The sequence below is a fragment of the Astatotilapia calliptera genome, chromosome 5 (assembly GCF_900246225.1).
Source record: "Astatotilapia calliptera chromosome 5, fAstCal1.2, whole genome shotgun sequence".
In the NCBI taxonomy this organism is placed as follows: domain Eukaryota; kingdom Metazoa; phylum Chordata; class Actinopteri; order Cichliformes; family Cichlidae; genus Astatotilapia; species Astatotilapia calliptera.
In genome coordinates, this window is record NC_039306.1 from 17,570,795 (window position 1) to 17,598,494 (window position 27,700).

At 39.9% G+C, this 27,700-nt stretch overlaps 1 protein-coding gene across 5 annotated transcripts in view; it reads left to right on the plus strand.

The window, feature by feature from the left end:
- The window catches only part of kcnab2a (potassium voltage-gated channel subfamily A regulatory beta subunit 2a), a 95,887-nt gene that overhangs the window by 53,006 nt on the left and 15,181 nt on the right, over positions 1-27,700 (plus strand). For 4 of the 5 annotated variants that reach the window (XM_026167683.1, XM_026167685.1, XM_026167684.1 and 1 more), the window contains 6 exons: positions 20,995-21,038; positions 21,258-21,295; positions 21,536-21,615; positions 26,226-26,270; positions 26,826-26,870; positions 27,147-27,190. In XM_026167683.1, the coding sequence (XP_026023468.1) occupies positions 20,995-21,038; positions 21,258-21,295; positions 21,536-21,615; positions 26,226-26,270; positions 26,826-26,870; positions 27,147-27,190 (296 nt within the window). Of the gene's footprint in view, positions 1-5,852; positions 6,503-20,994; positions 21,039-21,257; positions 21,296-21,535; positions 21,616-26,225; positions 26,271-26,825; positions 26,871-27,146; positions 27,191-27,700 lie in introns of those variants that run through there. The other variant, XM_026167681.1, reaches the window with a different exon arrangement.

Consider the following 27,700-nt stretch of genomic DNA (forward strand, 5'->3'; position numbering starts at 1 on the left):
TGTGATGGCTATTCCAAATCTCCAGTACATCTTTGTCACAGTTGAGTTCATTCAGACCATGAAACGGTAGAGAAAGAAAACAAAGTCTTGATGCTAATATAACACATAAAGAAATTGGAATACTGCTGTTTAATTACATCCTCATCATAGTGACTCAATTAGAAATGTTCAGACACAGCCTCGGGATGCATTAAGCTGTTAGAAAAGCATCTGTCGATCAACACTGTCAATCTGTCTGACCTCACTTCTCTTTCCATTAACTCTGTTAAGCCCTTTTACACACACACACACACACACACACACACACACACACACACACACACACACACACACACACACACACACACACACACATCATCTTGGGGATGCTATACTTTTCACATGGTTACTCAAATCCTCACAAGTGTGTGGAGTTAAGTTACATATGATACAGGTGTGGCCATGAGCTGAGATCCCTGGTTAAGCTTTTGTAAATTAACAGTAAGATACTGAATGTGCATAGAAGAAGTCTGAGAAAGCATGAGATGAAACGCTTAAACTAGTTTTGACTTGATATTCTTAAGCTATATTCTGATTACCCATCTTGAAGGACTGGGTAATCAGAATATAGCTGGATAACAACCCTGTTTAATTGTACGCTTAAAGGGAATCCTTATCTGTGTTGTAGTCCTTATAGATGACTACAAGAAGCCTTTGCTTGCTAAACTAGCTTGGACGGATTAGGTCTATAGACTTGCTAGTTTACGTACCGATCTTGACTCGGCGCAGACTGTCTGCCCCTGAAAGCGAATTAGTGAAAGACTCCGTGTAACACTCACGCCAGTGACAAATGTCAATTTTGGAGGTCCCTTTCCCCTTTCAGCCGCCAAGGGCATTCTTTGTATTTTGTGCTCAGTGTGTGGAATTGATTTGGAGAGCCAGTGCCTATTTTTAGAGATAAGACTGCGGTTGTGCCGAAGAATCAGTGCTCACAACCGTACCCAACAGTACTTCTGTGGTCAGAGAAATTTCTGATGCTCCGTTCATTAAAGAAGTTGTCTTAGTTGCAGTATGTGTGCTATAGTTTGGAAGAAAGCAGTTGCCTGAGCTCCTGTACGGCCAGAACAGACTCCTGAGGCTTCATTATGGCATAGCAACATCGATGGGCCTAAGCCTCTTTCTGACCAAGGCTGTTGAGTTGAGCAGAACATAGTCAATAGTTTTGATTGTGTGTGTGTGTGTGTGTGTGTGTGTGTGTGTGTGTGTGTGTGTGTGTGTGTGTGTGTGGTCTTTTTCCAAGTTTTAGTAATAAAGGACATAAGATTGTAAGAAGTGGAATACATTTTTATAGCCGTTTGTGTGTATTTGCAGCTGTTACATGGTAAATTTGAAACTGAATGTTGTTCTTCAATCTTTTGTTTTCTTTGTTGTCTCTCGCCTGAAAAAAGGTGCTGTTATTGGTTTTGGCGAATTTTAGTCGACTGCAGTCGTGATCAGGGAAGCACACATGTTCTGCTCTGAACATTCAGCTTATCTCTCCTCTTCCTCCCCCACACACACTGAATGAGGGCCGTAGCAGTCCTCTGCATTCACTCACTGTGATATTTTAGACGCTCAGTAGATTTTCTTTTTTTTTCTTTTTTTGATATCCTCAAATCAGTCACTTAATCAAAGCGAGGAGATTAAGGCCCCCACACAAGAAAGGGCACTGTAATAAGATTTGCTCAGCACTGCTAACTAACAACCAACTACTGAGTCCAGATCTAACAGTAGGAACTTCAAAGGTTTTCAGGTGTTGTTTGGTTGTTTCCTTTAAGCATTAATCCAAAAGTAGCTCTTTACTCCTGCAGAACAGTTTAACACGGTTGGAGCCACCCTACTGTGTTCCTCCTAAACATATTGTCACTAATTAGCAATTTAACAGCCACACTCTAAGGCATTATGTGAAGATTAGAGTTACTTATTTTTAGTACATCATCTGTCACGACTGATTTATCTTGCAACAAACAATGAGTAGAAGTTAATTCATTACAAATGTTCTCTATGATGAATGAGTACAAAGCAGTTAATGCTCAGGCCAGTTTTTGCTCGATAATGGTGCTGGGGAAAGAACCCCGATGAAAGTGTGCATGAAAGACTGCAGGAGATCCTGAAAGTGCACACATTTGTTCAAAATGACTTTGACTCGGAGTTCATTACCAAGCCAGTAGGCAGTGTGACCACTGCAGTGCAATTTGATGCGTCATCCAAGTGAAAACTTGAGTAATGAATTAAACACTGAGGTGGTTTATTAAGTTATGAGTAACTGATGAAGTCTTCCCCTTTGGCATTGTCTTGACTCTGCTGCAGAAGTGTTGCATGTTGAAAAAGTGGAACTAGGAAGTCTTTTTTTGTTTTTTTTCTGAAGAAAGGATTTACTTATCAGCTCTTCACTTGGCAGCAGTAGGTGTATACTCCTAAAATATCTGTCAGGCATGCTCACAGCAATGCCTGCTAACATTTCTTAAAGAGAACAGTCATGTCATCATGCAGTGATTAGGTGTCAGTCATAGTTAATGATTTCTTTTTCTCTTCTCCTTCTCTCTGGGCTTTTGGTCCTTTTTTTTGCTTTCCAGATATAGTCAGAAGGAATAAAACACATACTGCCAGTCTAAAGAAAGTTGGCAGATGTGCCTGTGGCGAATTATTAAATCATAGTAAATGTGACAGGCGTGATTTATTGGATTGAACATATTTTTTGTTGGTGTATTTTTGTAACGGTTCGTAGATCCTGTTGTATTTGTTAATTAGAAAGCGTTGGTGTGTGTGGTGTCATTTTTAGTTTAGACATCTTACAGGTCTCTTAAAATGAACATTGAAAGTTGCAGTGTAGTTTTGATGGTGGGAGTTGGGCAGTCTGCAGAAAATGGCAGGAGGTGCAGTAAGATAAATATGATTATAGAGGATTATATTGATTCCTTTTAAAAAACATGTGGATTTCTAGAATTGAATAAGTAAAGTGTTCCCACTAACTTCCTGTGACTCTGGGAGTTTAGTCAAGGTTCAGTGTACATGTAAAGGATGATGATGATGATGATAATAAATTTTTATTTATGAACATCTTTCAAGTCACCCAAGGTCACTTTACAATAGGATAAAACACTTAGTAAAACAATGGCAGAATAAGAACAATAAAACAAAAGCACAAGATAAAATTAACAAACAGTGGATTCACAGTGAATATGCAGATTTGAACAGATGAGTTTTGAGTTGGGATTTAAACTGGGGGAGAGAACCAATGTTTCTTATTTCTGGGGGCAGAGAGTTCCACTCCACAGCCTGGGAGCAGAGCAGCTGAAAGCTCTGCTTCCCATGGTGGTGAGGCGGAAGGAAGGTACAGTAAGCTGGATAGAAGAAGAAGATCGAAGTGAACGGGCAGAACAGGTAGTGGTTAACAGGTCAGAAAGGTAAGGAGGAGCCAGGTTATGAATGGCCTTGAAGGTGAGCAGAAGAAGTTTGAAAATTATCTGGAATTTCACAGGGAGCCAGTGAAGTTCCTGAAGAACAGGGGTGATGTGCTGGTAGGAGGGGGTTCTGGTGATAATGCGAGCAGCAGAGTTCTGAACCAGTTGGAGCTTATGGAGGGATTTTTGGGGGAGACCATGCAGAAGAGAATTGCAGTAGTCAATACAGGTAACAAGACTATGGACAAAAATGGACGTAGACTGGGTGGAAAGAGAAGGAAGCAATCTGTTAATGTTACGTAGATGGAAGTAGGCAGAACGGGTGAGCTTATTGATGTGAGATTTATAGGAAAGTGAACTGTCTAGGATGACACCAAGGCTCTTAACCTGAGGAGAAGGGAAAACTGTGGAGTTATCGATGGTGAGTGAGAAATGGTTTGCCTTCAAAAGGTTGGATTTGGTGCCAATAAGGAGGCTCTCAGTTTTATCCTCACTGAGCTTTAGAAAATTAGAGGTAAACCAGGATTTTGACTCGGATAGACATTCTGTAAGGGAGGAAGGTGGGAGGGAGGAATCAGGTTTGCAAGAGAGATATAACTGGGTGTCATCAGCAAAACAGTGAAACTGAAGATCAAATTTGCGGAAGATGGTACCTAGAGGGAGGATGTATATTATGAAGAGACTGTGTCTGACAGCGTAAGCTCGTGTTCCCGGCCTTTCCCAATTGTCAGTACCTTCCACATGTCACAACTCTTGGGAGTCCTGGAGTAGAGCAGCGTGGATTGTGGCATCATGTTTCTACCACAGTGGTGGCAAATGCATAAACCATACCCTGTGCTAAAGCGGTGTCTTGGTGTATTCATCTGCTCTGTTAAAAATGAGCAGACATTGATGGTGAAGGGAATGTCCCCAAATCTCTTCCCTGTCACCCTGACATTGAGTATGATTAGTATTTTGTCACTAGAAGGTCCCTCTATACTTCTCACTGTCTTTGTGGCAGGAAGGAGCATTCACAGAAGGTCATTTGTTGCTTGTTTTCTCTGCTTTCTGTCCACAGTGTGAAACTTAAATCAGATTTCAGTTCAATTAGACCACCTTTTCCCCCTCAGGGCTCTATTTAAGTCTAGTAGACCAAAAGGTCGCCAATCTAAGAATAGAGCTGTCAGTTAGCAGCAGCCTGTTTGCTGGATTCCTTTGATGGAGGGTTTCTTCGTTGACTGCTTTACTATACGTGTCTGCTACTGATGGCATCCCTTTTAATTATCTCCTTGGCACACTCGCTGATCCACTCAGATGAGCTTCAGTATTATATTACTGAGAGTGTGCTTCTCATCTACTGTCTCACCAAGCTGCAGTCAATGTGCTGTTTACTTTTCAACCTGCAACCATTATCATGTTTCTACTGTTCACTCTTGCATGTTCCTCCTCCGTTCACCTGAGTGTGCCTGTTACTGTTAATCAGATCAGTTTCTAATACGTGGTGAATATAGATGAATTGATGACGTTTTGTTGTACTTAATCAGTTCATTCTTGATCAAGCTGAATTTACAGCAGTACACGGCTATGTGCGTCACATGCCCGTCTTATATTGTCATAGATAAAGTTGCATAATAAATGTTTCATGGGCAGTTGAACAGACCCACGTGAGAAACCCCTTTTCTGGGGCCATAGGCAATGCACAGTCTTGAGCATTCATCCTTCCTTTTTTTTTCTCCTGACAGAATAACTAAATGAAATCACACTGCAGGGCAACAGACGACAGATAGAGAGGAGCACAAAAATGCACCACCCTGTCTTTGTAGAGCTGCTGTAAACACACAAGATTTCAGTGCATTGCTCTCTCACGCTGCCGTGGCTCTCTGAATATTCCTCCTGTTAGCTTCTCTTCATATCCCTCCCACCACAGCCCCCACCCCCCCTCGCTCTCTCTCTCGCTCTCTCACTCTCTCTCTCTCCCCTTCCATCTCTCTCCTGTGTGCACCGTGCTGCTTTATGCTCAGCACAGGGCATACAGATGTAAGTTTAATCCAGGCAACAGTGAGAGGTGAATATGAGGTTGCCCTTTTACTAACATGCAGTAGTATTGAGTCGAATATGCATCAGCCAGCGTAATTGCCGAGGCGGACCTAGAAGGAGAGATGAAAACCTCCTGGATCTGTGTGTCGTGTTTTATTCTTTCAATCTCTCTGTGTGGATCTACGCGTTGCTACTCTTAAAGCTTGGCACCAAGAGGTGCAATCTTTAGCACTAAGCTCAGTTTTAAAAAGGAAATTCCAAGACTCTGAATCTGCCTGCAAGCTTCTGATTAATAGAAAAAGCAAGAAGAAGACACCCGAGACAATCGAGGAAAAACTTAGTGGAGAATCAGCGTTTTTCTTTTTTTTTTTTTTTTTTCTTTCTTTCTTTCTTTCTTTCTTTCTTTCTTTTTTTGTTAATTTTATTATTACTTTAAAAGAAATTGTTGCTTTATCCACTGCATTGTGTCAGACTTGAGTTTCATGTCTAAAGTCTGCAGTGACTGCAGGTTTCTATAATGTTTTGCTTGAATTTGGACTTCGTTTGCCAGGACTTTATTTTCACCTGATCAGCAATCCATCACCATTTTCACACATTTCCTTTGCCCTCCCACCTCTTGTACCTTTTGTTTTTGTTTTTTCTGCAACATTTTGTGCTGGACAGTCACTCTAGAGACTGGGCAGTGATTTCTTGCAGAGGCGCAGTGTGAAGCTCGATTCTTGTGAGTGAACAGTCTCACATTCCCAAGAGGATCCTTGGGCTCTGCACCTCTTGGTGTTTTCCTCTCCTTATTCATAAAGAGGAGAGTTTAATTAAGGAATCTGCAGTTGGGACAGTCGGCCAGAAGCCAGGATGCAGGTGTCATTAGTGTGCACGGATCATCGTGGAGGGGTAAGCCGCAACACGGAGGACCGGCTAAATCGACAGAATGCCAACAGCCCCAGCACAGGCACCCGCAGCAAGTTCAGAGCAGTGGCGATGGTGGCTCGGAGTCTTGGACAACTCTCTGTGCAGAGTGTGCCTTCCTCCAGCGAGCAAAGTGTGAAGACTGGCATGAAGTATAGGTAGGGCATGTCTTAACAGATTTGCATCTGGCTAAATACCAAAACTTCAAGACATTCAGCATTTAAATTGCCACATCCAATCAAAGCAGATTTTGAATGATGGTGGCTGTCAAATTCTGTGACTCCACCAAGACTACTTCACTAAAAATGGATGTATTGTTTTCCCCCTTGATGTGCTAATTTGTTTTTGTTATTCCTTTCCGATTGATGACACCTGCCATGAGTAAGTTATCAAAATCAGTTATTTAAATTTACCCAAAACTTTAACTATTGAGCAATGAAGAAAGATTGTAGTTTTAACTGATTTTATTTCTATTTAAGATATACTGGAATACTCCCTCTGTAGTTAATTACTAGTACTTTCTAGTATTATCTCTAGTGCACTACTTAATACTTAAAACTACTTACAATAATATGGTAGTTCCATAAGTATCACTGCAGATTGCTTTTAACTTGGTGTAACTAGGTTGATTGTATTTCAATTCACAAACTAAATAAACTGATGCCAGTTGTCAATTGTTATGGAAAGAGCATGCTAATGGAAATTGCCATTGACATCATTGAAAAATATTAACACGTTGCACTTTGGGTTCTGCCTGCAACATTATAAATGTTAATAAAATACTGCATTGAATTTTATTCCACCTCCCCAGACAGCTGATTACTGATTATGTGCTGGTAAAATAGCTTCTTCTATCACTTAAGGCAAATTATTTAACCCGTGTAGTGGACATGAAGACTGATGACTGTTTGTTATCTAACACAGGACATACTTACCATTTAAGCAAAGGTTTTCCTTTGGAAATGCCTTTAAATTAAAATGCAAATGTGTTCTACATGTGCAGTGAAACGTTCAGATTAGTCCAGCTTTGACAAAAGGGCTGAAAAAGCAGCAGAATAATAGTAAATGTGGAATTGCTTTAAATGCATATTGAAGCACTGAGGGTAAAAGAGTGAATGGCAAATTGAACCATAGTACAGAACAAAGAATTCTGCATGCATCAGTGAGAAAAAGCAGTTCACCTTTCTTTTCAGCACCGTGAGGTGCAGCGCATCATGCACTGCAGCAATCTGGTCATTAATGCAGTGGATCCACTTTGCATAGGACAGTTGATTCAGTCTTATTTTTCAGTAATGACTCTCTCTGTATATTTTCCCACATGTGACTCAAAGATGATCAAAGGTTGATAAGTTTATTTAAAAGGCCTGCAAGAAAAAGCAAGAAAATTTAAGAGCCGTATGAAAATTTAAAGAAACATTTTATCCATTTTAAATAGCAAGTTGCTGTTGTCTGCTATATATACTCACCGACTAATGTACTTCATGTTTGTAGTCTTGTGTTGCTAAGGTATACTTTCTCTTTTTAAATGTTTTTTTTTTAGGTACAGTGATTAAAAATTTAGTCAAATACTTTTTTTGACTCAAGCCACGTTTGATACGATACGTGGATGTTTGATTTTTTGCAGGACAATATAGGAAAGTAAACAATACCCTATCAAGAACATATTTTTCAATTCTGATCATTTTATTAGTATAATAACATCTTGAAGCTCAAATCTAAAGGCAAGAAAAACTGAAGGTAATGTTGTGTCAGTCAGTTTACATTTTCATTAAGAAATGTGAAGTGTGATTGTTGACTGACAACATGGAGAGCTGTTTGGAGGCAACACATCTATCCTCAGTACTGTTTTCAGAAGCCACATCACAATCCTTTGCATCTAATTTGCTAGCGGCAGCCTCGTCGTCTTGGCGTCATTATTGAGGCTAATGACAGTGAATGAGTAAAATCATTTTCAGCTCAGGGGGCCAGTGGCTGTTTGTGTTCTTGTCTTCCTCATTGTAGTCCAAACTACATAACAGGCTCGGTGTTTGTGAACCAGACCCATATCTGATGTAAACTGAAGGTAATGCAGGTCTAAATGTAGCATGAGGCTCAAAGAATCATGGACTGAGGCTACAGCATAGTGTTTGTGGTTTTGTTTTGAAGAGATGCGACTGAAAGGGAAGGAAGGAAGAGAGTGAAAGCAAGAAAGGGAGATTGCTAAGGTTAATGCTGGTGTAGGCCCTTTGCCCACGAGGAAGTACAGTTGGCTGGAGTGATCTGTGCTCATGTCACTTTGAAACATGCCTCTTGGAGGTGAAGCTTGTAAGCCCTTTAACATGGCCTTGCATTTTGCTTTTTATCCTTAAGCATTTTCTCCTCTCTGTTAAAGGAAGATTGAATTTTTCATTATGCTGATTTGACAGCTGAAGAGGTTGGTGGTTTTATAACTGTGGCCCAAAAAGAATACAGTTAAAGCTGCCTTATCCACCCAAGAAAACTTCCCCGAGTATCCTCACTGCAGAATAGCAGTGTGAAATTCACATTAGCTTCATTTGCATGCTGTCCTCTCGTTTCCTTGAATGGCAACTTTGGACCAAGACGGTATTTGTTTGTGGGCAGGGATGCAGGTTGAGGAGTGACCTCTCCCCACAAGGCCAAGAAAATCATCAAAGTGAGCGTCTCCTTCCTCCGGGATGGAGGGATTGCAGCGGTTTTATTGTGCTGCCTGTAGTTCTGAAATGAGACACTTTGTCTGTCTGGTTAAAATAATCAGGCGGGACTGTGAGAGCCTGCACCTCTTCTAAGGAATGATTAAATGCCTTCAGTCAGGACTGAATTAATGACGCACACAAAATGGCTTGTGATTATGTAAAGTAGTTCTTCTCGAGGAATGGAAGAATATCTGTGAGACTGGGCAGGCAGTGCAGGTGGAGAGTCAATCCCATAAGATCCCTGCCATTCACAGTCCACTATCAGCTCCTCACTCAGTCACCCAAACCCTGGCTGACTCGCCTTCAAAAGAGATAGTTTTACATCCCACTATGTTGCAAATAAACTGCTGCAAAGTAATGCTGAGGTAAATGGGTTTCTGAACGTATCGCTTTTCCGCTGGGCTGCCATTTTTGTGCTTTGTGCAGTCAAACTGTAAGAATTCATCTTAAACCGTTGCGCTCTAGAGAGATATATTTCTAAGCATGCTCTTTGTTCTTTGCCACAGTCCGCATCAGCTACAAAACACTTATGCTGTGTTGCACTCGGTGTCGTTTACTGCATAGGCCATGTAAATCAGAGCTGACTCATCTCCTCCCCTGGTGTAAATCTACAAGTAATTCGCCTTAGCCCAAACTGTCAGTAGGATTCCTCGCACGTCTGGAGGTCCACTTTTAGTTGTAAAGTTGACAGTGAATCCCAGCCAAAGTAAATAACTACTGGCAGTGTTGTGTAAGCGAATGGCATTTAAATCCCACAATTGCGTTGTGTGAAATTGTCATTATCGATAATGGAAAAAAGAAAAAGCTTGGAGCCTGGAAGCCTGGGGGTGTCTTTGTTTAGTGCACCTTGAAGTCACTTAATGTAGCAGATGGCAGAGATACTGTTACAAAAAGCGAAATGTGAGTCGAGTGTCAATTTTCCGAGTTCTGAAAATGAAACATTTACACACTAATTATCACCATACAGCTTTAATGTTATTAGCTGTGACTGTAAGATTGAAGATGCATCCGCGGTGCTCGTTTCTGGCAACATTTTAGTCTGTGTAAGGATTTGTTTTTTGTTTTTAAGAATAATGAGTATGAGTGTTTCTTTTTTCCACTATTTCACTACACAAATACCACACCATGCATCGCTACGGCTCGGGTGACAAAAGCTGTGGGTGTGAGATTTGGGGCGTCGTGAGTGTGGGAGCCTGCTGGGACGTTTTCCTGCCTTCTGAGGGCTCTCGTCATCAGGGAACCAGCTTTCCACAGCCTGCACTCCCCCTTAAAATATGAATCATAAATAAGCCGTGGTGGTTGAACAGAACAAACATGCAGCAGTACAGTTTGGCTACTCTGAAGTAAATACTAAGCATAATCCACAGTACAGATTCGAGGCCACAGTAGCCACTTAGGTACCATCTTAAATGTGTACAGAACATTCGCCATCTGTTTGCTCTGGGCATGTGGGGAGAAACTGCCAAAGAGTGGCATGGTTCATTTATTGATGTACTCTCACATTTCAGTGTATGTACCAAGGTTTTGACTGTATCGGTGCACAGGAGAGTGAGTAAGCTTGGGCGGTGGGGGGTTTGTTGTAAGATATTTAGCCTATGTATCTGTAAGCGTGTCTTCATGTAAGCTGCTCTTTATTTGCCTCACTGATAGAGTTTAATTAGAGCCTCTGTGTGCGTGTCCTAGCTCCACTCATTTTCTCTGCATGTTATTTTCATAAATGCACTAGAAATAGCTTAGATTTATTAATTCTGGTGTACACTGCCAAGAAGAGGTAGTGTGCAACAGAATAGATTAGCATTAAAGTGTGGATTCTACTGTTTCCTGAAGTATGTTTGCAGTGATTTTTTTATAACTCCTTTCATTGTATTATTTTTTTTTTTAGCCTGAAAGGTTAAGCATAACTGTAGGGCATAGTATAATACAGATTTAGTAAAAAGTGTGATTATATTCAGTATGTACATAGTGTTTTTAAGATTATAGATTAGCTTCCATAGCTGGCTGTTAGTGTGGATACAGTAAGGAGACGGTTTATATTTCCAAATTAAAAATCAACGGACTTGCCGTGGCAGTGAAATGGCATTTAATCTCGTGTTCTGGATTAGAAACATTTGAACTGCATCTTATGTAATATGTAAAAACAAACAAACAACCAAACAAAAGTATTTCAAATATGAGGATCCAGTACAGCACAAAGCTAGAGCTTTAGCTTACCCAGCATGATGCTTAGTCATGTGTATTATGAATATTTAACCTCAACATTTTTTTTTTTTTTTAATTAGCCAGATGGTATGTGCCTGCTCCTAATTGACACAGCACCCAGTGTAATCTCCTTCTTATCAGCAACATCTTTTACCAGCGTGTTTTTAAAACCTCTGATTACAGTTTGACAGTCATTTGTTTACATTAATGATTCATCTCTTTTGCTTCTGTAAAATGTCAAATTTGTGAAAAATATGTCAGTTTTCCACATTTAAAACCCGAACATATTCAGTTTACAGTCATAGACGTCTAAGCTATACAAGTGAAGTTTAAAAAATGAGCCATTGTTACAAAGAAAACCATCATATTTATCTTTATATGCTCACTTTGAGTCAGATGTCAGTGGCACACTTCAGAAAAAAACATTTGTGGCACAGTTTGACTTCCTCTTGTGTGGAAACTGATTAGAACTGTGTGCTAATTTTTGGAATACAGATGTTTATTCTGCCTGTTCAAAAACTTGTTTAAAACTACAAATTATGTAATTATTTATTAATTAAATGTCAAACTTTATTCATGTTTGATTTCTCTGAGAAGTCAGAAAACCTCTAAAATTAATGTTTCTGTTCAGGAATGCAAGGAAATGAATGCAATTTGGCATCCTAATTAAAACATATTGTTTTTCCTTTTTTTCCCCTCTTGCTCTTATGGAAAATGGTAAATGTGAAAATTCTTGGATAACAACAATAATTATATTTTAGCATTAAAGATGTAATTTAAAGTTGAAGACCTTGTGCATACTGGTAGATTAACCATTACAGAAACATAAAAAGTGATTTTGGTCACTGTATTACTGTTAATTGTGTGTTAAATGGGTGGTGGTCTAATAAATTTGTTAAGCACCGTATGTTATAATGTTTGAAAAAATTACTGTGGGTTACAGGCCAGTTTGGCACCCAGATTCATTTGTCCACAAGTTGTTGTTGAAACACTTATAGCTCCAAAATGTATGTCATTCTGCATTGTTGGTGCCTTCACAGATGTTCAAGTTCACTATGCCAAATGCATTAATGAACCCCTGCTCATTAATGGTTGCTGTTTTTGAACTATGCATTATAGTTAGAATACATAATTTAAAGCAAATAATAATAATATTTTGATCAAATGCTTTCCACCTGTTGAGTTTTGCATTTGATGACACATTGACAAACTTTGTTCACAGATAATGGGTTTCAGAGTGATTCCTGAGCCAAAGTAGTGATTTCCAATGCAGATTGTCAGTTTTAATGCAGTGCCAGCTGAATTTGCATTTACACGTTTCAACTCCTCGAGAAACAGTGTTGTAGCTGCAACAACAGAATTTAGGCTTTTAGTTCTCAAAACGGGACCGATTGTCTGTGAGACATCTTTTAATCATCGATTTATCAAATAATTGTTGTAGGTGTGTTTGTGATTTATCTTAGGTTAAGTTGAGAAGTTATTACTTTTAACAAATGTTAAATTCGGGGATGGCTCAAAGGCCGATACTGCTACACTTGAGTATCTGGTGATGCCTAATACCATTGTTTCCCCTCTCTTAAACAACGAATCTGTTAATAATGCATTTGTCAATGACTGAGCTCACATATCAGCTGTGAAACCAATCATGGCAACTTTTTCCAAGGATCAGCTGTGATTAAAGAGACTTTTGTTACTCGTCTACGCTATGCTGTAATTTGGGATAATGGGTTGTTTTGGATTATGCTTTTTCTTCACTGATATCTAATCCCAGAATCGCAGCTGGTATCAGACCAATATTGGTTCTGAGTACAGCTTAGTATGATATTAAAAACACAGTATACAGTATGAACCATTGCTTGGACTTGGAATACCCCGCAGGTTCTGCTAAGCTCCCATTTGCTACTCTCCAGCACAAAGCAGAAGAGTTTCCATTCCTGTAGGCACGGGCAGATTTATCCCCAGACAAGAACCTCTGAAAATGCCTGAGTTGGATGAAAACAAATTCAGCCTTGGGAAAACCCTCTGAGCCAACAATCTGTTTAGGTCCAAGAAGAAAATAAACTGCCATTGACAGCTGTCTTAAAGTGCTTCACTGCCACTGGCTCTGTGTTTTTGGCTGTGGTGTGTAGATGTTTTCTATGCACAATATTAAATCAAATTTGACATCTTCTCAGGCTGCTGACAAACACGGCACTACAAGCAAACAGAATACAGTGTTAAACAGAATACATTCAACAAAGGAAGTTAACTCCATAAAAATGGCATAATATAATAAAATTGCAACTTCAACCTAAAAACAAATTGCATTTTTGACAGTTGGAGGAAACCCCGTGTTGGTTGCAGTTAATGTCATAAATCTTCTTATATTTTCTTGAGAACACACTAATTTTGCCTTGGCCACACACATGGATAGTAAATACTCAAGTATTGCACCACTCATTGTACTGTTGTATGAAGACTTAAATTCATATTTAGCTGGGACGTCTATCCTGACCTGTTGGATATGTGTTTTTGCATGTAGATGGAAGGTTATGCTTACGGTAAGGTGGTTATTAAAAAGTTACGTGATAGAGTGATAGGTCAAAGATTGAGATTTGTAACGTAGATCTCTACTGTTGTCTGCTTCATGGTGCCTATATTTAAAAAATGTGCATGCTTTTAGAGAGCGTGGGGAAATTGAGTGCTGTGCTAAGCTTTTTAGCTTCATTATAAGAGACACCTATGAGAAGTTTGATGTTGATTTTCTCATTTTCTTTTAGATCAAAAATAGATTTAGCATATTGGCTAAAATGTCAGAATATTTGTTAATTTTTGGGGTTTTTTTTGTTTTTTTGGTTTTTTTTTAAATCCACCCGCCTGCAGTCAAAACTCTCCCTCACAAATCCATCTTTGGCTTTTTTCTGGAGCAACACTATGTTTTGTTTTTTTTGTTTTGTTCCAAGAAAGGTCATCCTGCTAGCAGCAATGAACAAATCCTCAGGGTGTAGGAAGTGCACAACAAAGGACTGAACATTTTCATGTTTCATACCAGTAAGGTGAATCCTGAGGTAATTTGATAATTAGGCTTAACATGCTGTATACTTCAGCTCATACAAAGCAGATAATGGTAGTGTAAATTTTTTGGCAAACCAAAGTCCTCCATCCTGTTCCTCTCTTTGTTTATTACCTGCACGTGCAAGCGAAACCACTGTGGTGCAGTGGTTAACAGTGCTGCATAACAGGTTATGGGTTTTCTCCAGTTACTCTAGCTTCCTCCAAAGATATGGTTTGACTGATGATTCTAAATTGGCCGTATGTATGAGGGTGAATGCTTCTCTGTATCTGTTGGGCCTGCAACAGACTGGCAACCCGTCCAGGGTGTATCCTGACTCTCACCCTGTGAGATCTAGGAACCCTGAATTGGATAAGGTTGCTCAGGTTTGTGATAGTTTGCTATGTTAGCATCTCTGCATATGACAGTTTTGACTTAGATGTTTCTTGCACACAATTGCGACGCAAACAAAGGTTTGGCTACCTTGCACCATCCTCATCCTCCAATTGTATTTGCAGACGACAAGGTTATCTCCATGTCTCGCCTAGTGGTGAAGTAGATGAGGGAGAGCCATTTTACATGTATAGAAAGGGAAATGAATGAGTTACGGTAAGAGTTTTTTTTTTTTTTTTTTTTTTTTTTTAAAAAAGGTCCACTTATGGCCAACATAGTTGGTAGGTTAAAGCATTTGTTATTCTTTGTTGTTTTGACTGTTACAGTTCATTGGTGTGTCTCTCAGCAGCAGCAGTAATAGTTGGGCCCAGACAGTGAGTATTATTGAAGGTGGATAACTCTACCTTAATGAATACACGTAGTTACAAGTGTGAGTCATGCAAATTTACACTAGTAGACTAGTGGAATCCATGAATAAAAATATGCAGTTGCAAATGAGCGTAATGAGTGCCCTTAAAGCCCCCCCTTCCTCCCTCCAATTGTCACATAGACTTGAATGGAGGAGAAAAACCACCTGCAGCCAGTGCGAGCTGGTGGCATTCAGTGTGTGCTTTCTTTTGAAGTTGAAGCCACAGATGAGGTTGTATTAATAGTTCTACTCAGTTGGCATAGCTCTCAACACATTAATCTTTGCAGCTCTGTGACCTTGTTTCCTCATTCATCACTCTCAACTATGCTAGTAAATCTAAAGCACACAGTTACAGTAGGATCCATGCATTAAATAAGAATTGTATGTGTTGTACCACATTATCATATCAGTACATCAATATGTAGAGCTCATTAACAACTCAAATCTTGAGAATTGTGTTTTTGATCAGTTTCTTTTAAGGCAGTGGAGTTCTCTGCCTGATCTCTTGCTGATTTAATTGGTAAATGGTCTCCTGGCTAACTGGGTTTAGCAGAACTAATCTGGGATCAAGTGTTTCACATAGTTTGACTGCTTTGTGGAGGGCAGATGGGATGCATACACATACGCACATAAAAACAGTGAGCAGTGGAGAGGGCCAAAAATAGCACAGCTTTTTTCTTTCTTGTTGGTAGGGGGCTGTTTAGCCAACGTAAACAAGAAAAATACTGCAAAGACACTCTTAATAAGGCAGAAAAAAAACTAGCTACAGGGAGTGCAGAATTATTAGGCAAGTTGTATTTTTGAGGAATAATTTTATTATTGAACAACAACCATGTTCTCAATGAACCCAAAAAACTCATTAATATCAAAGCTGAATGTTTTTGGAAGTAGTTTTTAGTTTGTTTTTAGTTTTAGCTATTTTAGGGGGATATCTGTGTGTGCAGGTGACTATTACTGTGCATAATTATTAGGCAACTTAACAAAAAACAAATATATACCCATTTCAATTATTTATTTTTACCAGTGACACCAATATAACATCTCCACATTCACAAATATACATTTCTGACATTCAAAAACAAAACAAAAACAAATCAGCGACCAATATAGCCACCTTTCTTTGCAAGGACACTCAAAAGCCTGCCATCCATGGATTCTGTCAGTGTTTTGATCTGTTCACCATCAACATTGCGTGCAGCAGCAACCACAGCCTCCCAGACACTGTTCAGAGAGGTGTACTGTTTTCCCTCCTTGTAAATCTCACATTTGATGATGGACCACAGGTTCTCAATGGGGTTCAGATCAGGTGAACAAGGAGGCCATGTCATTAGTTTTTCTTCTTTTATACCCTTTCTTGCCAGCCACGCTGTGGAGTACTTGGACGCGTGTGATGGAGCATTGTCCTGCATGAAAATCATGTTTTTCTTGAAGGATGCAGACTTCTTCCTGTACCACTGCTTGAAGGTGTCTTCCAGAAACTGGCAGTAGGACTGGGAGTTGAGCTTGACTCCATCCTCAACCCGAAAAGGCCCCACAAGCTCATCTTTGATGATACCAGCCCAAACCAGTACTCCACCTCCACCTTGCTGGCGTCTGAGTCGGACTGGAGCTCTCTGCCCTTTACCAATCCAGCCACGGGCCCATCCATCTGGCACATCAAGACTCACTCTCATTTCATCAGTCCATAAAACCTTAGAAAAACCAGTCTTGAGATATTTCTTGGCCCAGTCTTGACGTTTCAGCTTGTGTGTCTTGTTCAGTGGTGGTCGTCTTTCAGCCTTTCTTACCTTGGCCATGTCTCTGAGTATTGCACACCTTGTGCTTTTGGGCACTCCAGTGATGTTGCAGCTCTGAAATATGGCCAAACTGGTGGCAAGTGGCATCTTGGCAGCTGCACGCTTGACTTTTCTCAGTTCATGGGCAGTTATTTTGCGCCTTGGTTTTTCCACACGCTTCTTGCGACCCTGTTGACTATTTTGAATGAAACGCTTGATTGTTCGATGATCACGCTTCAGAAGCTTTGCACTTTTGAGACTGCTGCATATTTTTGACTTTTCTGAGCCTGTCAAGTCCTTCTTTTGACCCATTTTGCCAAAGGAAAGGACGTTGCCTAATAATTATGCACACCTGATATAGGGTGTTGATGTCATTAGACCACACCCCTTCTCATTACAGGGATGCACATCACCTAATATGCTTAATTGGTAGTAGGCTTTCGAGCCTATACAGCTTGGAGTAAGACAACATGCATGAAGAGGATGATGTGGACAAAATACTCATTTGCCTAATAATTCTGCACTCCCTGTAGCATCATAGCTGTGTGAGAAATCGTTGTGCGTTGAATCTGGAGATTCTGCTGAGATTAATTTCTGATATTGGATGCCACCAGCTCTACTTTTTGCTCACCCAAGTTTTCCCTTTGATTTTGTTATGTAATTTTCCCACCTTAGATCAGCTCTAACAGTGGTGAGCAGTGTGAGCAGATGTATTATTTGGTAAGAGTACAGCTTTTTTTCATAGTATGTTTTGTAATATTCTGTATCTCATGAAGGCGAAACAGTACAGGACTTAGTCTTAGTCTGAGCAGGATAACCCATAAACCGGCACCACAGTGTTGCAGGATGTGCTGGAACAAATCAAATCTGTGGCATTTACAAAGCACAACTTACAGGACTTGGGTCTGCATCTGCATCTTGGTTGCCAGATAACACAGGGCACCTTTAGAGGCTTCTGCAGAGCCAGGAGATGTTTTACTACATACAAAGGACAAATAGGCAGGGGGTGGACTTAATGTTTTGTTTCATCAGTGTATATGGCTGATATGATGTTATCAAATCTGACTTTAAAAGGCCTAAGGGTTGCATGCCCTGCTCTGTATCGCAGGACATCTCTGTCTGTAGTGTCAGCTTAATTCTTAAGCTGATAGATGCCACTGCATAACATGTTAAATAATATTGATGTATAAAATTGTATTAATTGCCCCAGTGGGACCTCTAGAAAACTTGTGTTCAGGGAAATTATTAGATGGGACTGTGTTATTTATGGGAAGTTACCCATTTAAGCCTTGGCAGATAGAAAATGTGTGACTCCTTTTGACAAGCAAAGCTACAGTAACGTGACAGATAATTATCTTTTTATTTATTTAATTCATGCAATGAACACACAAAATAAGATGGTGCTATTGGAAGCCATAGTGTCTGCTGCTTGTTTTGTGATTGAAGATGGTTTTTTTTCAGCTATATTTTTGTTGTGTTGCTGCATAGTGAGTCAGTAATCTGCAAATTACTATTTAAATAATTAATACACAACAAAAAGAGTCAGGGGTGGTCCAGGAGATCTCTCTGACTTAAAATTAACCTATAAATTGAAAGGAAAAATATCTGCAGTGATTAACATTCTCATCCAGGTTTTGTATCACGCTAATGTGTTGTGTAACACGTGTGTAAACAAACTCTAAACAGACTCCAGGCCCTGTTTAATCACACAAAGTGTGACACAGTGAAAAACCTTCCCCTTTCCACTTGGGCTTTGCGCATACTTCACATCTGTCCGATTCGGTGGGTCCTTTCTGGCTTTGTCCGTGTGGCTACAGTGTTGTTACTGTCCTGTACTGTACCTGTCTCCCTCATTATTGAGGAGGCTGTGAGATGGATGACTTCACTGCTGCGGTTCATGTATGCTGAGGCTCAGCAGGAACTTGACTCCTGCGTACCTGCAGGCCCTGGTGGAGGATTGTTGCCGAAATGCACAATGCAGTATTCAAGGCCACTCCAGTAAAATATTGAAGAGAACAGTGTGCTGACAAAGGTACATCCTAACAATGACAATGATGGAACGGTTATTCTTTTACTCCTCTCTTTTTGTACATTCACATCCACTGTGCAGTATTCATGTTTTAGCATGCTCATGTGACAGTTAAGACAGAAAACTTTGCTTTGTAATACGCTTTAATGCACCTGATGGAAATGTTTACTTTGCATCTCATTTTCTTAATATAGTTGTGAACTCTAAAATCATTAAATACTCTGGAGCAAACATGCTCCACTGACAGTTTCAGTCAGGAAACTGCTCTTGGTGTTGGTTATCTCTGTGATGCCGCACAACAGCGTCCCGAGGGGCAGTTTTACTCATGCAATTAAGAGGCAGTTAATTGTTGATGGGCTCCAGTGGTTTGCCACAGTAGACTTGTACTGCGATGCAGCGTTAGGACACATGGACTCATTAGATCACGCTCTCTTCTCCCTCATGACAAACTTTGTTTGTTTATAAAGCAGGAGGCTCCTATATGTGATGTCATCTTGCTCTCTGATTTACAGTGTAACACGACTGCCAGACTTCACTGACCCAAACGGATCATTTTAATGAGGCTCTTCGTAGAAACAAGTGGAACACAAACGGCAAAATACACAAACTGAATTTTCAGTGTTGTTTGAGCTCACCCAAACATTTGATGGCTTAGAAAATTGAGCTTTTCTCAGAAACCAAAGAATAGAAATAAATAGACTCCATGAGCATCTATGTTGGTTTACTGACCCAGAAGTCGAGCCGATATTGTTGGATGGTAGTGAGCATGAAAGGTAAATCCTTAAGCTTAATTGTTTTGTTTTTGTTTATGTGCTAAACAAGTGTACAGTAACTGACTTAGATAATGTACGATAACAATGAGGTTTCAGCAGCTTTAGTCTCTGTTTCTGAACTTGGTGTTAAGAACACATTGAAGAAAGTGTGTTGTTAGTTACTGCAGCAATTTTATCAGTGCTTCACAGAACACCCACTCACATGCATGCACAGTCCCACTTGTTACAAGCAGCCATATAAAACGCACATCTACACACATGCACACCTTTGTCTCCCTCTCTACCCCTTTTTCATTTCAGCTCTTCTATACAGCCAGTCTTATAAAAATATATTAGATAGCCTCCCACATACTTACGTTGACTCCTGCACACGTTACATCATCTCTGCCACATTTCTTTTATCTTTTTTACACTGCCAGATTATCTCGTGAAGGTGTTTGACCAGAAGCAGCACGTTTGGTTTTGTATTTTTAATGTCTTAGATCAGAAAACTCTGAAGTAATAAAATATTGTAGTCGTCAGGTTTTTGCAGACCAGAAGAGATGGTTTGATTTCCTTGTGAAATGATTATATAACAGTGCTCATAACAAATCTGTTATGATACTGAGGAACCACAGGCATATTAGAAAACTTTAAAAGCTTGCACAAGCAAAAGCTTGCACAAGCTAAAGACCTAACCAAAGCTGTGATTGTCAAGCAGAGGGGTCTGTCTGGACTGTGATTGGCTCAGAGACGCCAGCTTTAGGAGCAAGTTGTTGTGTGTAGTCAAGCTTCCGCATTGCTGCAGGGGATTTTAGTCAGATGGCGGCTGAGGGATCCTGGTGTGCTGTGAGAAATTTCAGTGGATGTCATGGTGGGACTGCTTAATACTCACTTCCTGTCTCTGATTCCCCCCCCCCCCCCCCCCCCCCCCGACATTTTGGTGAGCACAAACACCTTCTCATTGTCAGCTCATACGTTGATGTGCTTCGTTAGCCATCCCCTCAACATGTGTCAGTGCTGCACTATGTTATAATAATAATAATGGATTGCATTTATATAGCGCTTTTCGGGACCCCTCAAAGCGCTTTACAATACCACTATTCATTCACTCTCACATTCATTCGGGCAAGTTACAGATCCATACAAAGTCTTGTTCTTTCCAGCTTCTGTCACTCCACTGCAGCAACAACCTAAAGATGAGAGAACTCTAGTGAAGCTCGATAGGGTTTTTTGTTTATTTTGTTTTTCAAACAGTCATTCCTGAAAGACTGTGCTGGTCACAGCCACCGCCTGAGGACAAAAGATCATAAATCACTGCCACCTCAGTGCGGCATTAGTTTTAATGTATTTTCCTCTGTTTTGACAGAAACCTCGGGAAGTCGGGCTTGCGGGTATCCTGCCTTGGATTAGGTAAGATCACAAGACAAACTGTTTGTGCGTGCTGTAGACTCAGTATGACAGACCGGGGAGGCCAATATAAAACCTGTTCTCTATACAGAGAGAAAGTGTTATTAAACAGAGTGTGAAAAAATTGAGTTTAAGTATGTCAGAAAGAACAAAAAGGTTCTTATTCTACTTGCATGTTTGTGTACTAATTCTCTGACCCCACTTCTCTGTCATTCCCTTTAGGAACATGGGTGACGTTTGGTGGACAGATAACAGATGAGGTGAGAGCAGATGCATTTTGTCAGCTTCTATCCATCAAAGCTTTGGAATGGAAACCCTCCATATGATCTGAGATATCCTAGGTTGCTCAAGAAGCCTATTTTTACTTTTCTGACAGAGTCAACAGGCAGACTCTAGTCCTGTGAAGCCAGCTTCATAATTAAAATTTACTAACACCTGACATCAGTGGTCTCACCCCATCATTTCCCCTCTCTGTTCCTTCTCCCCTGTTCTCTCAACAGATGGCAGAGCAGCTGATGACTCTGGCCTATGAAAATGGCATCAATCTGTTTGACACAGCGGAGGTCTACGCTGCTGGCAAGTGAGTATATCCTGTGTGGCGAGTCACTTAGGAGTGAGTGGTAGCAGCAAACATTACCAAACTGCTAATGTGTGATTGATTATGAAGGCAAGCAGAGGTTATGTACTTGCAGACTCCAGTCAGGTGTTTGAGCTATAGTGGTGCACAAATATTCCACATTTAGAAGTGATGTAATACAGAGTCAAGGTGCCAGCATGTTGTCTTTACTTATGGTAACTTACCAATATGCCAAATATCCATCTCACATTTCCTGAGAGCACTGAATTGTTTGTCTCCTAGAATACATAAAAACTGTAAAGCAGAATTTCTTTAAAACTTAAAATCTGGACAGTCGTCTGAGGAGGGGTTCTCTGGGTGACCTTCTTTTTATATAAGTTCATTTAAATAAAAGACAGAAAAGACATGACAATCACAACATTACAATTTAACATCGACATCATATGCAGAGGCTTGGAGACGTTCTGCAACAGTCCCAGGGTGGATGAATTTTCTTTTGGTGTTACAGGATTCATCTCTCTTTACGTATATTTTCCACGTGTATCTTAATTGTTTTTTGTTTTTTACAGCGGACACGCTAGAGCTGTTTTGTGACAAAGTGCATTCTAAACAAACTAACCTTTATTAAATGAATATATGACGATGGAAATGCATAAATGTTTTATTTCCATCGTTTATTTTCACATGGTTTGAGGTTTAACTGATGCTAATAATTATGTCGTCTCATTTTACCCTCTTCTCAAACAATAGTTTAATGGCATTCAGCCTCTGGGTAAGCTCCACAGTATGTTTATCTCGATGAATCAACTCCTCATTTTCTTGGCTATTATTAAAGGAGGAGAAGAAATTAATGTCTGCCTGGCCTGCTTTTCACAACGAAAAGTGCCATTTGTCAGGGTTCGGGTATTCGTGGCATAAATTTAGGGGATGGGCAGTGATGATACTTTAACCTCAGAAAGCATGTTGCTTTATTGCTGGATGTAGTGGATGTTTAAATTCCAGTATGGATTAGTCTGGCTTTGTAGTAGCCTGGGTGCTGTGAAATAATCTAAGGGATTATCCTTTGCAAATAGTGTCTCTTATTAACGGGAGCAAGTCTCCTGTTTAAATCCTCCTGAGATTATTCTATTTTTTCCATTATGTTTGGGGAGATGCATCAGAGTCCCCGTGTCTCAGAAAGGGAAATCAAAAGATAACAAAAGAGGAGAAACAAGCTGTAGGTCTCAGTGGTTGTCCTCGTTTCGCATCTAATGCCTCAGCAGCTGTGGTCTGATGCACGTCATCACACCACGATGTTAATGTTTTGGGGAGTTTTCAGCAGTCTTGTTGATTTATTCATGAGAGAGGTTGATCTTTGACACAGAAGCAAAACCAACTCTGGCTTTGATCATCGTGCTGCCATAAACCAGAACCACACTTGAACAGAAAGGACAAGCCTGGCACGTGCAAGTGTTTGTGACAGCACGTCACACAGCTCGAAATGTGTTGCACAGGTGTTAATCCTGACAGCTTCCACTGCAAAGCAGCACCAAGGAGCTTATATTACACACAAACACACGAGAAGGAGTCGAACAAATCACACAGTTTGCGCGTCATAATGGAAAAAGCTTTCATGTGAAGTCCTCGGTTGTGGCTTAGGATTCTTTCTATCAGTCGGGCTTGGAGGATGTGAAGTGGTGGTGTTGGTGGCTGCACAGTCAGCTGCTGTGAAGTCGATTCTGTGTGGTGAGCTTGGACAGATAAATAAATTAGATTTGTAGGCTGTTTGTTGTAGCTTAGCCCTCAACTAAAAAATTGGTCACGGAACAAAACACTGAACGCACAAGAATATTCAAATATTGATTGTGATGCTTGATTAGCATATCCATCCGAATACATGAGCTACTGTTTCTGAGAAATATAAACAAATATGTCTCTTTGCACAAACAAATGTGTTGTGCTTAACCCATGTAGCTGCTCTTATCAGCAAGCACACATGGCACGAAAGCTTTTCAAAGTATGGCAGTAATTGGCAGAACAGAATTTTAGTCTTTGTTTTCTCTCAGGCTCAGAGGCATTTTGCTGGAGATCAATATTAAATGTGTGACATGGTGAAAAACAGGTGGCATAAGCCCTGAAGAATGTGAAAGTAATAAAATATAAAGAATCCATGAGTAGTGCCGCATTACATCATTGCTTCCTGCCCTAAGTCAGAAAGCAACTCAGCATTGAAATAAAGCAAAGCTTTAATTAATGGGTGGATGAAGAAAGGCAACCTGCTCGAGGCTCAGTGAACCTTATGTTTGGTCACTCAAATTACTCACATTTCAAAGGGGCAATACTAAGAGCCAGAAACAAACACACACACACACACACACACACACACACACACACACACACACACACACACACACACACACACACACACACACACACATCATTGCTCTCAGGGGAGTGTTCATTGCTCGTTGTTTAAAAAAAGATGTGAGTCCAGCTGGCAGAGGCTGAAATCACTCGGAGTAATAATGCAGTGTCTACTGTACTTGGGCAGCTGCTGTTTGGATCAGCAGAATGTACAGAGGCACAAACACACGAGTGGGGAGGTTGAATATTTAATTTAATTTATCTTTTAATAAATGGCAAACAAAAGGTGGAGATAAATGGTACAAAAATGTTATGCAGGATTTAATATTCAATTGAAACAGAGACAAAAGCGAAGCAAACAAACAAATGGCCCCTGAATATTAAAGTAAGGCTACATTCACACTGCAGGCGAAAGCGCATCAAAGCCAAAGTCTTTACATTAAGGGCCATCAGTCAAACAATATTGTTTGGTCTGGGTCTAAACAGAGCGCGTTGTGTGTGATGTCTTCTTTTGCGCATGCGGGCTGCTTTGAGGGTTCACACTAGTTTGCTGTCACATTTTATTTGTAGTGTGAACAAGCAGACAAAAAAATCGGATTTGATCAAAAAATCGGAATTGAGCGTTAAGACCTGCAGTGTGAACGTAGCCTTTGATCATTCATACATCCATGCTTTGCATACATATAGTAGCAAGTGGTACACATGAGCAGGACTGGTCATAGCTGTCGAATATTAGGATGCAGGGGAAAAAAGGAAAAAGGGTACAGCACTACAAAGTTTATTATGTGCTTATAATCTAATTTTTTTTTTTGAGTTATGATACATAATAACCCATGGTTATCAATCATTGGTGTATCAATATAGTTATGATTTTAAAAAATACATAAATATGAATGATTTATTTGTAACTGAAGTGCAGATTTCTAGCTGTAATTTAAGAGATTTAACAGAAAATTGTACATTAATTGGAATTGCTGATGATTTTATACATTGTTTCCCTTTTTCAGAGGCCTAAGGATAATGGGCTAACCTGACAACTGATCCTGCCAACTTTGTACTTAATTGTTGTTGCTATTATTCTTGAAAGTTCAAACAAATTTAAAAGTAATTCCAGATTTACAAAAGTGTTCTTCCACTCAAAAATATAGGTAGTTTCCCCATTTATGTTTCATACAGAAATACCAGGATATTCAAGTAATGTATAAACATGAAAAGGTTTCAAAATTATTCTTTAAAAAAAAAAAAACAACTTGCACATTATTCGACTTTATACAAACATGGTTGTGCCATTCTCTTTGGTATCAGCTGTCCTTAATACTTCCACATAATTAGAGCCAGCTTATTATTTTCTGCCAAGTAATCTTGTATTGAAATATTTAGGTTAGGAATTTACCATTTGTGGCCTCTTGTCTTTTTTGGGGGGTTGTGGGTATGCCATTGTGACTCTCACTGCGATTTAAAATGCGTGGATGATCAATCTGCTGTGTGATCTGTGCAAATCTAAAACTCCTAAACCTCTTGATATTCTTGATATTTATAACCACCTCTGTAATATTCTTGATATTTATAATTGAGCTATTTGTAGATATTAGTTCCATTTCTTAAATTTGTAATATCTGAAACATATTGCACTATTTAAATAGTTTAGTCTGTTACTGTTACTGTCTTGGAGCAACTGTAACCCACACAGTTTCCTCGGGGATTAATAAAGTATTCTGATACCTTAAACTTTTGCACATTACTGAAACTGTTCAGACTGTCACACTGACAGGAGCTGTAATGTGCTGTGCTATGGGTAAATTGTGGTCCTTGAATTTGTGCACAAATCGGATACTTGCCGTAATATTTGAAAACTGTGTCAATTAGAGGTGCTAGCTGTACTCATCGGCAAACGTAAACAAATCTTAGCTGGCATGACGCTTTTTCTACCTCTACAGCCAGTTGGATTTTATGTGAAACTGTGTCACAAGGAGGTGTCTCATTATTTGTCAAAGGGAGCTGGAGAGACATCCTGCTGACAGGTTTCTGCCCAGCCCTAATGAGCCCCGTGTTGAACGTAATGTCACTCATTAGCACCCCTGTGGCTGCTAATGAGTGACTTGGTGGTGGCTCGACAGCACAGCTGGGACCGGGCGAAGAATTGGACTGCGTTAATCAATTAAATAATTAAATCTTGAGACAGTCGGATATAAGTGCTCATATCATTTCAAGACTATCTATTATTTTTTAATGTTTTTTTTAATCATGCTCTCTTTCCATCTGTTTCATAGGGCAGAGGTGGTGCTCGGAAACATCATAAAGAAAAAAGGATGGAGGTATGATATGAGGCACACTTTAATTGCATTTTGTATTTTTTTATTTATTTTATTTTATTTTTTTTAATTTCCTTCCCAGCCATCTGGCCTAATCTTGTATCATCTCGTTCCTCTGCACATATTGGGAGGCTTGTGTGTTGTGAACCGGAACAGTAAGGTGGGGAGATGAAAGATTAATGTGGGCAGCCTTGCCACACTCCAGTGTCTCCTCCTCAAAGATGATAAATAATGGATGAACTTCTAGTGGCTTGTCTTCTACTTTGTCGGTCCTGTATGGGTATTTGTATAGCTCAGGTTATATCAGATCAGGTTTATGTGCTCGCAGCACTCATTCACTGGCATTGTTTGCGTTCTGGCACAGACACCGTTATTGTAGGATGTGTGCGAGAGTGATGCTGATAGAATAAGGTAGAAACGCATGAATGACCTAAAGATTATAGTTTGTGCATGTGCATAAGCAACTCCAGTGCTTTTTTTGATGTAGTTCAGCATGTTTGCTTGGCAGATGTTGTAACAGATGTTTGCTTACTTTTTTTTTTTTTTTTCTTTCTCCAGACGTTCGAGTTTGGTGATAACAACAAAGATCTTCTGGGGTGGAAAGTAAGTTTCATCCTTAACTCTGCTGTTTGCCCAAATGGAAAAACTACCCTCGCGTATAATTTTTCTCGACTTGTTTGATCCTGATGCTCCTGGTAATGGGATCATGTGTCATCCAAACTGATCTGCTGTCAGGTGCTTTCAATAAAGCTGGAAACATCGCTCATATTTCATAAAGGATAAAATGATATTATGTTACCGTCCAGGAGCCGTACCAGTCACATTTTAAATAATGGTGTCAAACACACTCTCATTTCTTTTGTATTTGTTTTCATATAGAGCGGAAACTGAAAGAGGTTTATCCCGAAAACACATTATAGAAGGTAAGTAGCAGTGCTGCGTATTATTGGATTAAATGTTGACACTTCAACAACAAAATTAATTAATAGCTTTGGGTCAAGGGAATCAAAGCTTCATTTTAAAAACTAACGCCTCCCCTGGAGTTATTGGAAAAGTTTTGGCTACAGTCAGTAACCCATTTAAAGTAGAGCTGGGCGATAGAACGATAACGATATGTATCGCGATATAACTTTTACTCGATAGAGAAATTAAGCTATCGCGATAGACCTCGCCGCTCTTGTTCTCTTAAAAAAAAAAAAAAAAAAAAAGGTCAGCCGATCCAAATTCAGTAGCGCAGAGCCGAACCAATCACAGCCGCAGCGTCACGTCGCGTGACTTGTTACGTACAGCACAAGTGCCAAGCCGCACGTGTGTTTGTTTGGGAAGCAGCCAGCGGGTAATGGAGCCAGCGCGTAATGGAGGAAATGAGTGTGCCGACTAGAAAAATCAACCGAGCGTGACCGAAGAGAAAACAGATGATGGTTCCAATGCCG